Genomic DNA, 14,785 nt, shown 5'->3' with positions numbered 1-14,785 from the left:
ACTATGGACACGCTCCGTGTCACTAGTTAAAATTGCTTATTTCTCTGGATTTAAACATTCTTCGAAACATTTGGGATAATGTAAGTACACAAGTCAGCAAAATATATAACACTGTTCTAGTGCTTTTTGGATATTTTAATAAAAACTTACATATTGTGCCTTTAATCGTGTGAATTGTTGAAAGGTGTGCTATAGATATAGAATAATATTTAAATACTTATAAATACTTAACATCATGGTGGCCATTTCTGCACGATCAAACCCTCTTTCCATTTTGTTCAATAGTGGTGCAGATATTGCACACTTCACCTTTAAGAATGTCCATCGGTTAGCAAGTGTGTTTGCATGCACCAGTTTTTTTGTTTTTTTTTACATGACTCCTTCAGTCAGAAGGCTTTGTTGAGGCAGGGGTGAGCCCATCTTAAGAGTCTGGAGCAAAAAGCGCTCTTATGTTCTGTCCATTGTTTCCCCGCCAAAGCGTGGGTTTGGAGAATAAAGAGTCTACTGATAGATCGAAGCTCTTTCCCACACAAACCCACAACCGTCGGCTGGCACAAACGCATACTCGTACTGCGACACATCCACAAATAAACCCTCAAGCATTCTGGTGACCCGCTCTCGCCCCAGTTCCACACCTGACCCATGCTGGTATTTTAGGACTCCGCGAGTTTGCTCAGGACACGATGCTGAAAGATCTTGTGGTGTTTTCTTACAGTTTACTGTCGACCAAACGATGCATTTTGTGACACTGCTGATAAATGCATAATAGATGAGATAATGGATTTCTCTTTCTCTCACAGAAGCTTTGGGAGAGACTAGTGGCTTTTATTTGTTCAAAGTTAATACTGGTTCCGTTTCAATATTATTTAAACTGAAATATAAGCTGTTTTGTATGAAAATATCAATAAATTATAGTAAAAGTGGAATCAGGTTATCAGTAGATGTAAACTATCCTCTGAGACTCGATGATCAAATCCACCTTTTAGTGCCCTCGAATGATTTTTCCAACCTATTCATGTCTTTGCTTGGGATTTTGTGTTTGTATTCCTCTTTATTCACGCAGCTGCAAATTGAATCCAGGTTTTGTATTCCCATAACAGGCAGATCGATAAAAGTGAAGCTTGGGATTTTGTGTTTGTATTCCTCTTTATTCACGCAGCTGCAAACTGAATCCAGGTTTTGTATTCCCATAACAGGCAGATCGATAAAAGTGAAGCGAGAGAGTCTCGGTATGGCTTCATCATGCAGACAAAAACACATCAGATGAGCTCTGATCCAATCCATGAATGCTGATGAACCTTCAGGCACAACCAGTTCAAATACTGATCACTGAACCAATACATAAACTGTGCCACAGATCACAAAGCTGGACACAAGCTGGATGGAAAGCAACATAGCTTATCAGATGCTTTATAGTAATTTTATCAATTGTTTTTAGGGATCGTTCACACCAAAATGGAAATGCTGTCATCATGTCACTCTTTATTTCTTTTATGGAACATAAAAGGAGATATTTTGAAGTTAAATCACTTCCACTGAATAAAGAAAGTCATACAGGTTTAGAACGAACAACATAAGGGCAAGTAAATTATGACAATTTCATTTATGCATGAACTCATTTAAACAAAAGATTCAGTCAGATTCTAAGCAGATCTAAGCTGTTCCGAGTGTTTTTTCAGGTTTGCAATGCTCAACATAGTACAAACACTACTAAAGAACATTAGAGCATTAAAGGGTTACTCCACCCCAAAATGAAAATTTTGTCATTAATCACTTACCCCCATGTCGTCAATTGTTGAATAAAGTCGTTATTTTTGTTTTCTTTGCGTACAAAAAGTATTCTCTTTAAAGGAATAATTCACCCATAAATGAAAAGAAATTGGTCACAATTTATTAATTCTCACATCATTGTAGACCCATATGCTGTTATTTTTTCCATGGAGCAACATTATTTTAAAGAAATTTTATATAGCTCTTTCCTTTCGTAAGAACCGCTTAGACAAGTTAGTCCTCTATTATTTTTCTTTAAGAATGGTCATAGCTTTTTTTTTAATGTCAGTTACATAAAAAAGCATTTTGGTCTAATTTGAATCCTAAAAGTAAGACTGATTACCCTTTGCCTTGACTAACTGCTAGTTGGTCAAACCAGGGTTGCCATGTCTGCAGTTTTACCACGGAATTGGGCTATTTTTACACTTTTGCCGTGAACTGTTTTTTTAGTCCACTTTAAAGCAATCTCTCCCCCATCATCCTGAAAGCTATTTCGACAGAGGAGGACCGCTCAGAATGTGATTTCGATGGAGAAGACCACCGACGGAGGGGAAAACCAGAGAAAAAACGCGATTGGACTAGTTTTGGGCTGGTTTTGAATAGCAATTATGCTGATTTTGTTTCACAGACCTGGCAACCCTGGGTCAAACTAGCTCTTTAGACACAAGCTGTGTCCAAAGTCACATGTTGTCTAGCTAGCAGGTACTACGTTAGGTTTAAAACTTACTTTACTACCATTAAAAAAACGTTCTATATAGTATAAATATGAGTAGCATGAATGAAGTCCAGACATACATTTTCCATCATTTTATCAGTCACATGACCTACCAGCTACCATTCACAACTCTCCTGTGGCTTCATGCGATAGTAAAGTGTTTGTCAAATGTATACTCCAAACTTTTGACAGAAGTAGTCAAACATACTTTTTGTATAACCCCCCCGACTACCATACTTTTATAATTTTGGAAAATTGTGTAATTACGATGTTACGTCATAGCAAAATGATTATACAGCCCCTGTAATTTCCTGAGTGGGTCATGAAAATTAAAATGTTATGCTTTTTGTAATTATCCTTTTCTGATGGCTTGTATTTGCATTCATAAATGCAGTTTATTATGCACAGAGTGTCACAGTATAATACCATGGCTTAAAACCTGCAGGAAATACTATTGAAAAACGTAATCTCTGCAGACCGGATTGAATTTGACAGCATTTCAGAAATTACTTGTCAGCATTTAAGCTCTCCGAATTCGATCGTGTAAGAACGAGAGAGCTTGTTGAATATAAAACAGTAATCAATTCTTATTATTGTTTTATGTAATACTCTCTGTTTGAGTGCTGTGCTGTACTAAACCTCATGTACTGACAGCAGACAGTATGTGGGGCTGGATTTCAGCCACACTGCACTACTGCACTGTGTCCTCATGGCAGCCCAAGCATGCTTTCAAATTTGACCCCTGACAACAGAGCCATAAACAACATTTAATATGAATTTTTGAGCCTAATACAACATGCCAGAGCGAATTCCCACTAAAAAAGGCAGTAAAATGTGAGACTTGTTGAAATGTGATCATCACATTACAATATCACAACTTCACAGGTTGATAACGCAACGTACTGCTCAATGCTGCAGTATAACTGTCATTAAAGTAATATGAATTCAAACCCATCAATGCTGTCTAGTTAGAGAGCTTACAAGGTTTTGAAACACAGCCAAAATAATACAAGTCAAAAAGTCCACGAAAAGTGCAAAATCTGTGTTATGTGTGGTCATGAATTGTAGTGTTATAGTGATGGTCAGTTATACTAAATATTCTATTGAATGTTTTTTTCTGAGTATTAAATATTAGATAACATTCAATCAAAAATTCTAAATACCAGATATTTTGGTTATTCTACTCCATTAAATAATCAATTTTGTGCATGCTGAATATTCTATTGCAATTTTATTTTAAAAAAATCTAAATATATTAAATTGTATTCAGTTCTTTTAAATGATCCATTTAATGCTGAATATTCTATACAATTTTATAACATATTCTAATATTGAATGTTACTGAATGTTAAATGTAAAATAGTCTATTAAATATTATGCTTTTTATGCTGAATATTCTATTTTTTATAAATAGGAGAACTCAGACATGACGCAGACTGGATAAAGTGCACACTAATGCAGCCCTAAATGCAGAAATGTCTTCATTTATGACTGATAGCACTTACATGTCATGCAGACACAACGATTAAGGAGATCACTGTCAGAGATGATACATGTGCCACTGCTGTTTCTGCAGTGATGCTGATGCTGCTGGTGGATGTGATAGTGGAGGTGTTAGATAAACAAGCATCAGCAGCACCACTGCGGACCTGCAGCACATCACACCATCCAGCATCTCCAGCACTACTATAATGCAAAACTGCCATCATAACCTGATGCTCTTACACAGCTCACTGTCAATATCAGTTAACGTGATTTACATAAAGCAGATGACTATACCAAACTTTCATATTTAACAACTCGTTAAAATGTCAAGCATTTACCTTTGAAAAGAAGAAATCGAGGTGGTGAGATAGTGGCACGCGTTCCTCTTCCGTGAAAGTAAATCAGGATTCACAGTAAACTTTGCGTGTGCATTCCTATCACGACAAACTCCCTCTCCCGCTTCTCTCGCGGTCAGTGTGGACGTGGTGCATGTAAACCAAGTTTAGTCTGGGCTCGATCACACTGTACATCGCCTACAACGCGAATGACAACTGCTTCCACCAATCACTGAGGCGCAGAGGCATAGCAACACTACGCTGATTGGACAGAACGTGAAAAATATCAACCAATCATTATTTAGGCTGGTATCTACCTGCAGCGCTAACGGAGTTTAGGCAGAACTTGGCGTCAAAATCGAATTTGTTCGTTTAGTATACGTTTCACTTTGGGGTTGGAGGTACAAGCTGCTTCATCGTGTTCATTCTTCGATGAAATCGTTTCAAGGTCCTACCAAATACAACTATGTAAGTATATTCTTCATTTTAAACTTTTTAAAACACCTTGAAGTACTACTTCAACACTTAAACACTAGACTCATTAGGAAATAGCAGTAAGGCATACAGCATAATCTATGACAAGTAGTTAAATGTACGGTTGAAGACGTTTTCATGTTGCATACATTATTTATATTATGTTATGTCGTAGTGTATGTGTAAAGTGATATGATACTTTCACAAACAGTGCTTATATTTCATACGTGTTTGGTTGGTAGTTGAAGCAAGTTTTAGTTATTATCATAGAGCGCCCCCTTCTGGTCAAAATGCGTTTTGGAACAATTTGGAAAGTGTGCATTAAGAGATACTGTAAAAGTCCACAGTCCCAAAAGAGTTTAATGGGAGCCCATAATAACACTAAGGCAAGACATAGTCTGTTTAAATTCACTTATAAAATATATTTAATGGCAGTATATTCACAAATCCAAACAGAACTGTGCTTCCGATACCAAATATTATCTATAATAGCTAATCTTTGAATTACAATACTATCATTTACAACTAAAACAGTGCACTGAATTCATACACAACCAATGAAAGTGGCTTGGAGAAAATATGAACCAGAAAATTAAACACAGCACAAAGCTAAGAGTTACTGTATCTGTATACACTTCACAAAAGAGGGAAACATATGAACTCCACAAATGCTTGATTATCTAAAAGTCTTAAGATTCATTCTGTTCAGGAGTGAGTTACTGTCAGGTCAGTTTTGAATGCATTCTGTTTTTCCTTAAAAGAGTGAGAAAATGTTTCTGTTACCCATTCTCTTTCAATACAGCAAAACCACCAGCATTTTAAAGATAAAACCTTTTCCTGTTTTAGCAAAAGTATATTCAAATGTCACATGAACACTATACACTACACTTGATTATGACCCTTGTTACACTCCAAACACAACTTCTTTCATCAGTGTATAATATACACAACCAGTCAAAAGCTTGGACAAACTTGACTGACATTGTTTTTCATGATAACAAAACCTTTTGTCCTAAAGGCTATTGCTTGAATACATGAAGATGCTTTTAAAGACAAATATTAAGTTTGCCTATGCATGAAATTGTTTACTAATTTTACCTGTTATTTATTGTATTATTATTATCATTATGAGTTGAAGTATATATTAAATGAAAGCAGAAACAAGTTTTGAAGCAACTCAAATGAGTTTTCACATGTATAAAATGTTTTAAATGGTACATAATTACCATACTTTCTTTAATATTATACATTGTAATGTTGACATAGTAACAATGAAGATTGAGTTGGTGTGTCAAAACTTCTGACTGGTGGTCATATATATTAAACTACACTTAACACTTCAAGCAATAATGAGGCATCTTTTCAGCCACAACTTATCTCAAAAGTGACAATCTCTTATTGTCAAAAGAAACAAATTCACAAAAACAAAATATACACGTCAAATCAAACCACAGAGTAAACATAAAAATATATAATGCCTTCTGATTATTGGTCTCTCAACAATCCCATAGTACACCCCTGAAACTAGTATTTATTTTTAGTGCCCTGGAAAAACTTCAGTAGCTTCGGTCTCGAAATTTAGACAATTGACTCTTTAGTGAGTTCGGTGTTATTGCAGAAACTGATGCACAGCAAGTACCTGTGGGATTTACATCCTCACATTGTAATAACAATACAATGAAAGTGCCTGTAGAGAAAACTTCACAGAAATGTCATGATGATCATGACACCATCCCAACATGATTGATAACTCATCATAACCTCAGCCTCTTATGAATCCTCCTGCTTTTTATGGATAACATGTATTGCTATGAACTTAACGCAACAGAAGTATTTCATGACAACCTGTTTGGTTTAAAATGGCTCCGACGCTGATCGCAGATGTATGCAGAACTGATAGCTGCCACTTCTACACTCATAGACATAAACATCAAAGAATGTTGGGTAATTAAAAGGCCCATTTAGAAGCCAAAGATCAGTGGAAAAGCAAATTGATTGTTTACTTTGGCTGACAAGTCTTATTTAAGAGTGTAGTTGTTTTTTCTCCATGAACTCTTTTAGCTTTGTGGGATAGTCTGTCATAATCCCTGTAGCCCCAAGGTCAAAGGCACGTTTAAAGTCCTCCTCGTCGTTCAACACCCAGACACACACCTGCGGTTGGAAAGGAAAAAACAAAGACCAGTGGAAAAGTCCCATGATGACGTTCCAGTCAAGAGCGAAATTCCATTCAAAGCTCCTGCCATCTGCTCATGCACATCACAGCACTCAAAGCAATGCTTAAGCATAAAGAACAAGTGGTGTATGACCTAAATCTCATTTGGAGATTAGCACTCACCTGTATTCCTCTGCTCGTCAGATGATCAAATAATGCTTTTCTCATGAGGAGCCTGAAAATACATTCATATCGAAATTCTAGTATATTTACGACTCTAGCAAGTATTAGAGTAACATGGCTAAGCTTAAGCTTTTCTTTATGCTTGTAATTATTTTCATCACTAAGACCAGAATGTGCAAAAACTCTAAAGAAGGCAGTTAACTACTTTCCAATAAGAAACACATAAACCGTGCTAAGAAAATATTTAGGTAAAAGGTTTATTGAGGCCAGAGTGCACATAAACTTACGTGTCTGCCAGCCATGTTATGAAACGCTGACTCCGTGTCTGACGCTCAGGATCTTTGAGTCTACGAGAAACCAAATCTTTATCACTTCTCAGATTTCCAACAAAAAATGTCTAGCAAAGCACTCGTTTTGTGAGCATACAAAGTCTGCTGAGCCTGAATGTACGAAGGACCAAATCTAAAGATTTTTTTTTAAATACTAGAAAAGGAACTATAGGAGCATGTACACTATATTGCCAAAAGTATTGGGACACCCCCTTCTAATGAACAGGTTTGACTACTTTAGTAATATCCATGAGTACAAATCTTAATGTTAAAGCATTTAATGATATCCTAGGGAATTATGTGCTTCTAATTTTATAGCAACCTTTAGGGCAGTCGTGGCCTAATGAATAGAGAGTCGGACTTGTAACCCAAAGGTCGCGGGTTCGAGTCTCAGGTCTGGCAGGGATTGTGGGTGGAGGGTAGTGAATAACCAGCGCTCTCTCCACCTTCAATACCACGACTGAGGTGAGACCCTTGAGCAAGGCACCAAACCCCCAACTGCTCCGGGTGTGTGTGCGTGTTTGTTCAGTACTCACTGCTGTGTGTGTGCACTTGGATAGGTTAAATGCAGAGCACAAATTCCAAGTATGGGACACCATACTTGGCCACACGTCACGTCCTTTCCTTCCTTTCCTTTTCTATTCTAACATGATGCCTCTGTGGTCAAGGCAAGGTAACACCCAGCTGAACACCTCTGGTGTGACTTTAAATGCAGATATTTGAGCCAAAAACTCATCACCAAACACCAGTGACTTGTACATACTATATGGACAAAATTATTGGGACACCCCCTTCTTTAGAACAGAGAAAGGCACTTCCAAAACTGTGGCAACAGAGATGGAAACATAATTCATGTATTTAAAAATTGTATTTCCATCTCTGTTGCAACAGTTTTGGAAGTGTCTAAAATGACTGTACCCATATTTACAAGTCATTGGTGTTTGGTGATGAGATTTTGGCTCAAGGTCTGCATTTAAAGTCACACCAGAGGTGTTCAGCTGGGATTAGGACTTGGCTTTCTGCAGACCAGTCAAGTTCTTCCACACTGACTCAATCAATCATTTATTTTTTAACCTTGCTAATACACGGAGGCATTGTCATGTTAGAATAGAAAAGGGTCCTGTCCAAACTGTTGCTATAAAATTAGAAGCACAGAATTCCCTAGAATATCATTATATGCTTTAACATTAAGGTTTGTACTCATGGAAATTAATAAAGTAGTCAAACTTGTTCATTAGAAAGGGGTGTCCCAATACTTTTGTCCATATAGTGTATGCATGACTAAAATGCATATGTTCCTCACTTGGAAATGATTGAAGGCATGGGAATCTCCAGGAATTGTTCCTTAAGCGGGACGAAGGGCAGGAGGCCTGTGTAGAAAAGACCGAGTAACAGCAGCACTCTGGGCAAACTGAACAAGATTGGGATTTGTGGGTTCTACAAAACAAATAGAAAAACGTCAGATATTGACATTTTGCATACTTTATTGTTCAGTTATGTTGTTTACTAATAACCAGTGTATTACCTCTTTGTAACATTTCTTAACGACTTCGTTGCTGGAGTTTCCCCAGATGGTCAAATGCTCCTTGTTGTATCGCACAACCAGCTCGGACACCTGACAGAAAAAAAGTAAAACACTATTTTGCTTATGGTGAACTCGTCTCACCAACCTGATTAATTTTAGTGGTGACAAGCAGCTGCACAGAGAGAGGATTCGAGGAAATGAAATATGAGCAGGACAGCAGGGGCCCACAAACCTTCTTGATGAGAGTGTCATTGTTGACCTTGATGTCGATGTTTATAGGGGTGTTTGGAAAAGCTTCAAACACATCTCTCAGCAGAGGGATGCGTTTGTCATCTCCTCCTTCACAGTAGCACTCTGAAACAAATCAGGAATAATGTAATAGTTGGACATACATGTCTTAGTTACCATTAAATGTATACAAAACATATCTGAAACGTTTATACAGTGGCTGAAAAACCAAGACCACATGTGCATCTGTTTTGGATTTCAACTGAGTAAAAAGATGAACTGAAATTTGAGTGAAAATATGAACCGAAAAGTAGAAAAAAATGAATTTCATAATAGAAGTGCTATAATGGGGCCATCTGTACAAAGGAGTTCACATGATCAACGTTACAAATTTACTTTCATTTGATTTGTGACAAAAAAATGGATCAGAAAAAGTTTTTTCTTATTCATTTTGCATTATGACATTTACATATAATTTATTTACTGTATTTATTTTCATACTACTACTTTGTTTCCAGGATTCAAATACACTATAAAATTATTTAAAAAAAAATACTCTGAACCAACACTGGCCCAACATGAAGGTACCATGAGATATGACTTAAAGATAAAAACAGGCTTTCCATTACATAGACAAGACAAAAATGTTCTAAGTGCATGACTATAAGGCTACAGTCAGCAATGTTATGAATGTAACCCTGTAAGATTCATTCACTGACTGTGTCTCAAAACCTAGTGAGCTTCCTACCAAGTGAGCATTTTGTACATCACAGCTCACTAGGTCTTATTGGAATACAAGGAAAAAGAGTGAATGGATAAACGATGAAAAGCCTCGGACAGCTGTAGACTTGATAAAGCAGCGACAAGTCAGTCACTTGTCACTCACCGCCGCGGTGTGAGATGTGTCTGCTCCGGAAGGCTTCTTTCTTTCGCCGATGCAGCAGAGACGGCCACTTGAGCAGTAACGCCGAGGTGAGCACATATCCGGTAACCGTAGATAAAACATAAACAGCGGCGCTCATTTTTACTTTTATCAGTCGGACAAGCAAGTCAGTCCTGTAAAGCTACTTGTATAACTACAGTTCATTGAAAAGTGACGTGAAACGCGACAGCCTCTGCAGAAGTCAACGCACCGGCCGGTATCATCCAGCACCGCTGGCCAGCTGCCGCTGCCGCGCTTGAACAGCGATCAGAAGAAAGCAGAGTGAAGCTTTAAGGCAGAGCATGTAGTGTCAGTCGGATTAGATCCTTCTTTATTTGCACCGTCATGCAGTTCTCTGTTAACCCACCCATGGGCTTGCAGTCCAGTATCTCTTGACAGGCCACCCCCCTGCGCAGTCGAGTCAGTAATAATACTACAGTCGCAGGAACGCGCATGCGCACTACAAGCGTCTGATGACGCGAGTAAACGCAAGTGGATGCTCATGGACAAATAAAGTTCTTCGTGTCAGATCCATTCCGCTTTAAACAAACGGTTTCCTTTACAACAAAGGGTCAGTGAAAGAAAATTAAAGGGATAGTTCACCCAAAAATGAAAATTCTGGCATTATTTAGGCCTACTGACACTCAAGTTGTTTCAAACCTGGTTCTTTATTCTGTTGAACTCAAAAGAAGATATTTTGAAGATTGTTTGTAAGCAAACAGTTGATGGTAGCCATTGACTTATGAATGGAAGAAAAGTATTATGTAAATATGGAAAAAAAATACTATGGAAGTTGATGGCTACCGTCAACTGTTTGCTTACAAACAATCTTCAAACATTTTTCTTTTGTGTTCAACAGGAAACTCATTCATAACATCTTGAGGGAGAGTAAATGATGACCATTTTTATTATTCGGTGAATTTTTAAAAATGTTGTTTAATCTTTTCATGTCTGTAGAGTTGTGTGGAATGTTTCTTTAAGTCACGGACTTCCGAGGAAGTGACGTCAGCGAGTCCCATGTTGAAGAGAGCGCAGTTGTTGAATAAACTAACCAAGCTGGTATGTGTCTGTCATCAAATGTCTACAATGTCTAAATAAAATACCCTTATTTGTGTGGTTTTGTAATTTTCTAGCATTAAATATAAAACATCAAAATTGTCAGTAAATGTAATAATTAAAAACAAAAAAACTAATGTTAGTTTTTGTGATATAATTTAACATTTTATGTGACATCTAATAGGTATCTCATTTGTCTCTAATGTTTTAAAAGCTAAATAAATTAATGGGACACCAAATGAATTGAAATGACAGTGAAATGGAAATGATACTCGGTTAAAGATGTTAAAACAAAATTCTCTATATTTCACTTGAATGCTGGTATGATGTAAGGTGACAGGTGTTATCTATCGACTAAAGTTCAAGATCTCATTTTTTCAGCCGTTCAAGTGTTCTTTTACATCAATGGAATTTATGAGGGATTATTGTGTTATGCAACCAAGGCATGAGACTTCAGCATGAATGACTCTGTTCTCTAAAGTAATAACCTATTTAGATATGCAATATAATGTCTGTAATCAGCACAATTCAACTTTTTTTCTCTCTCCATAGATCAGAATTCACTATGTGGCTCTAAATATGTCGCCCTTCCTATATATTGCAAGCAACTGAACCAAGTGTATCAAAGGTCAGTCAATTTGGTCTGTCAAAGTTCACTACAAAGTTCAAGCTTATATTGCAATCGCTAAGAAATCTGATATACGACAAAGATTGTCAATTGAAATGCTTCTAAACCGAAGCTCTCTTTAAATACAGCATAGAAATCAGCATTTAAGACATTGCTGTGTTTCCACCACAGTTGGTTTTTGACTGAATTTGCCTTGTAATCTAAGAAAGAGGAACCTGGTTAGAATAGCTGTAACTGATAAAGTTCTACATGTCGACAGCACTCGCAAAAGCCCTTCAAGAATGGAAGTTTCAGGAGAAAGAACTGCAGCAGCTTCAGGTAAATGATTTTCTGAATTTGTTCTGAATGTCCATATAACAATAGACCTTCACTAAATAAAGCATTTGTGTGTCCAGGAGACCCATCGGCTTTACCTGCAGAAGTTAGAGGAAGTCTCCAAACTTCAAAAGAGCTTTGCTGCCTCCATCGCTGGACAGAAAAAGAATTTAAAGGAGAATTTAAAGGCTTTGATTAAGTAAACAAAACGTTTTGTTTTTTTTGTCATTTTTGTTATGCTGAAACTTTATTGAATATGATTGTTGCCTCTTACCGTTCAATTTCCGTTCCCAATCATATAGGTTCAATAAAGGACTGACAGAAGAGGAGAAGAATGAGGTTAAGGAGGCCAAAGATCACATCCGAAATATGCCGAGCCTAATCTTTCAAATGGAAGCATTTCTTCCTAAGAAAAATGGGTACTGAAAGTTTGTTCAAATGAAAGGTTGTTTCAACTAAGCTTTGTTTTCAGAAGCTGCAGATACATATTATTTGTTATTTCTGCTTATCGTTTCAAGGATTTATCTCAGTCTTGTCCTTGGGAGTATGAATGTCAACCTTCCAAGCAAAGAGGCCAAGTAAGCACCAAAAAAGATATATTTTAAATATATTTCAAATGTACTTAAATACTGAATATCAATAGATTTGTAACTTTATGTTAACTTTATGCATACATGATACATTTATTTTTCATAAGACGTTAAGGCTTGCTTTCAGAGAATATATCTGGAGTTTTCTTGCACCATTTGCATTTGGCAAATTTTTTTTTTGTGTTTACAATTTAAGAATAAATACATTTATAACTCAAAAACGAAATTAAATGTATTTAAACAAAGAATTTACAACAAAATAGAATACTAGCTAATTCACATTTAAACCTTAAATAAATACATACATTAATTTCTTTCAGCTGTTGTAGAATACAGTCTTGAATAGGTCATCTTATACCTGCAAACTTTTTATTGTAGAGCTGAATACAAGGATGAGTATGAAAGGTTCAAGCTGTATGTGACTGTGACTTTGTTCCTGCTGACCTTCGCTTGTCGCTTCTTCATCAGCTACAGGTAAGACTGAGTTCACACAGGTCTGACTGACACACTTTCCCTCACATCACATTTCATGCCTGTCTTTTGTTGTGTGTCTGTAGAGTTGTGGATGCCCTTCTTAACTTCCTGTTGGTTTGGTACTATTGCACACTGACGATTCGTGAAAGCATCCTCATCAGCAATGGATCCAGGTCAGAAACTGTCAGATGAAACTGTCTAAGAGACTTTCAGGTTTGAAGATGTGACATTGCTGCTGTCACACAAGAAATGTTTGATCAGTAATGGGTTTAATAAGCTGTCTCAAGGCCCTTCTCTTTTTGGCTTGTGCCATCTGTACAATCTTTGAATTTTTTTTTTTTTTTAGGATTAAAGGCTGGTGGGTTTTCCACCACTACATTTCCACCTTTCTGTCTGGAGTCATGCTAACCTGGTGGGTCATTTCAAACTATTTATTTCAGACCAGTTACTTAAATTGTCATTCACATGCTATTTTTTTTAGTGTAGTGTACTATTGAATGAAACTGGATTGTAAATTGTAAGGTGTGTATCAATTGAATCATGTAAAGTGGCGTTCCCATACTATCCAATAGCCCATACAACCAAAGTGACACCAGTGGAAAAGAACAGATATTGCAAGAGCAAGTTATTACATCTTGATTAAATAGTATAAAGACAACACATCCGTTTTGTTGTTCTTAACTGAACTATATCCAAAACTAAAACTATTTAAAATAATATTTTAATAAAATTTAATATTTCTAATATTTGTAAAGTTGAAATACAATAAAATATAAATATTAGATAAAAATAGCAACAAACTAAAATAAATAATTATAACATAAAATAATATATTTTTAAGTTGAAATACTGAAATTACTAAAATAAAAATAAAGATTAAAGCTAAACAGAAATATTAAAAAACTAAAACTTATAAAATTGACAAAAGCACATGATGAACTTAAACTAAAATTACCCAATTTAATAAAATAATAGTATAAAAATAATACTAAAATAACACTGCAGTTGTTTTCTTTGGAATAATGCTAACATGTAAATTATTTAGGAGTGCAAGAATGTGTATTTTAAATTTAAATAGGCACATTTTATGTTGATTTTAAATGTATCAGCAGCACAAGTTATTAGAACGAGTTATTAAAACAAAAAACCTTAAAGCACTTTTTGTTACCTGAAATCAAATAAACTTTTACAGAAATAAAATACCTTATAAAAAATGTAAAAAAACCACGTATCTCAGTGATACTAAAGTAACCCTGATCAGCATTAAAACAATACAGTTGTTTTGAATCAGTGAATTGTCCTCAAACAACACTTCTGTTGTATATGCAGGCCAGATGGTGAAAAATACCAGTCTTTCAGGAACCAATTTCTGGTCTATTGTTTGTATCAAAGTAAGTTACAAACTCTTCATGGAGACACCACCTTGTAAAACATCTGTTGTGGGAAAAATACCAACACCGCAATATTGAGCGATTCTGAAGGCAAACGTATCACCTTCTCTCACAGGCTTTGTGCAGTATCTTCAGTACTACTATCAAAGTGGGTGTCTCTACAGGCTAAAAGCACTGGGAGAAAGACACAACTTGGATTTGACTGTTGGTAAG

The 14,785-nt window shown here is 36.2% G+C and overlaps 3 protein-coding genes across 3 annotated transcripts in view; 1 reads left to right on the top strand and 2 right to left on the bottom strand.

The window, feature by feature from the left end:
- Window positions 1–4,456, bottom strand: part of ypel2b (yippee-like 2b) — a 17,506-nt gene extending 13,050 nt beyond the window's left edge. The window contains exon 1 of the mRNA XM_016523347.1: window positions 4,309–4,456. The gene's annotated coding sequence lies outside the window, so the exon portion shown is untranslated. The remainder of the gene's footprint in view (window positions 1–4,308) is intronic.
- Window positions 4,457–5,882: 1,426 nt separating this feature from the next.
- Window positions 5,883–10,218, bottom strand: LOC107716312 (glycerophosphodiester phosphodiesterase domain-containing protein 1-like). The gene is made up of 7 exons (XM_016522725.1): window positions 10,083–10,218; window positions 9,201–9,322; window positions 8,969–9,058; window positions 8,747–8,880; window positions 7,402–7,461; window positions 7,115–7,166; window positions 5,883–6,930 (listed from the first exon to the last, which is right to left on the bottom strand). Exons 1-7 carry the CDS (start codon window positions 10,216–10,218, stop codon window positions 6,802–6,804), a joined length of 723 nt encoding a protein of 240 aa, XP_016378211.1. The 3' UTR covers window positions 5,883–6,801.
- A 1,833-nt stretch (window positions 10,219–12,051) lies between these two features.
- The window catches only part of tmem120ab (transmembrane protein 120Ab), a 14,045-nt gene continuing 11,311 nt past the window's right edge, over window positions 12,052–14,785 (top strand). The window contains exons 1-9 of the mRNA XM_016522626.1: window positions 12,052–12,120; window positions 12,198–12,316; window positions 12,420–12,536; window positions 12,636–12,695; window positions 13,086–13,181; window positions 13,265–13,354; window positions 13,528–13,593; window positions 14,511–14,572; window positions 14,688–14,780. Of these exons, the coding sequence (XP_016378112.1) occupies window positions 12,052–12,120; window positions 12,198–12,316; window positions 12,420–12,536; window positions 12,636–12,695; window positions 13,086–13,181; window positions 13,265–13,354; window positions 13,528–13,593; window positions 14,511–14,572; window positions 14,688–14,780 (772 nt within the window). The remainder of the gene's footprint in view (window positions 12,121–12,197; window positions 12,317–12,419; window positions 12,537–12,635; window positions 12,696–13,085; window positions 13,182–13,264; window positions 13,355–13,527; window positions 13,594–14,510; window positions 14,573–14,687; window positions 14,781–14,785) is intronic.

The sequence above is a fragment of the Sinocyclocheilus rhinocerous genome, unplaced genomic scaffold, assembly GCF_001515625.1.
Source record: "Sinocyclocheilus rhinocerous isolate Xijiao unplaced genomic scaffold, SAMN03320098_v1.1 scaffold821, whole genome shotgun sequence".
Classification (NCBI taxonomy): Eukaryota; Metazoa; Chordata; class Actinopteri; order Cypriniformes; family Cyprinidae; genus Sinocyclocheilus; species Sinocyclocheilus rhinocerous.
Note: the sequence above shows the minus strand (reverse complement) of the source record. Positions and strands in the feature narration are given on the sequence as shown.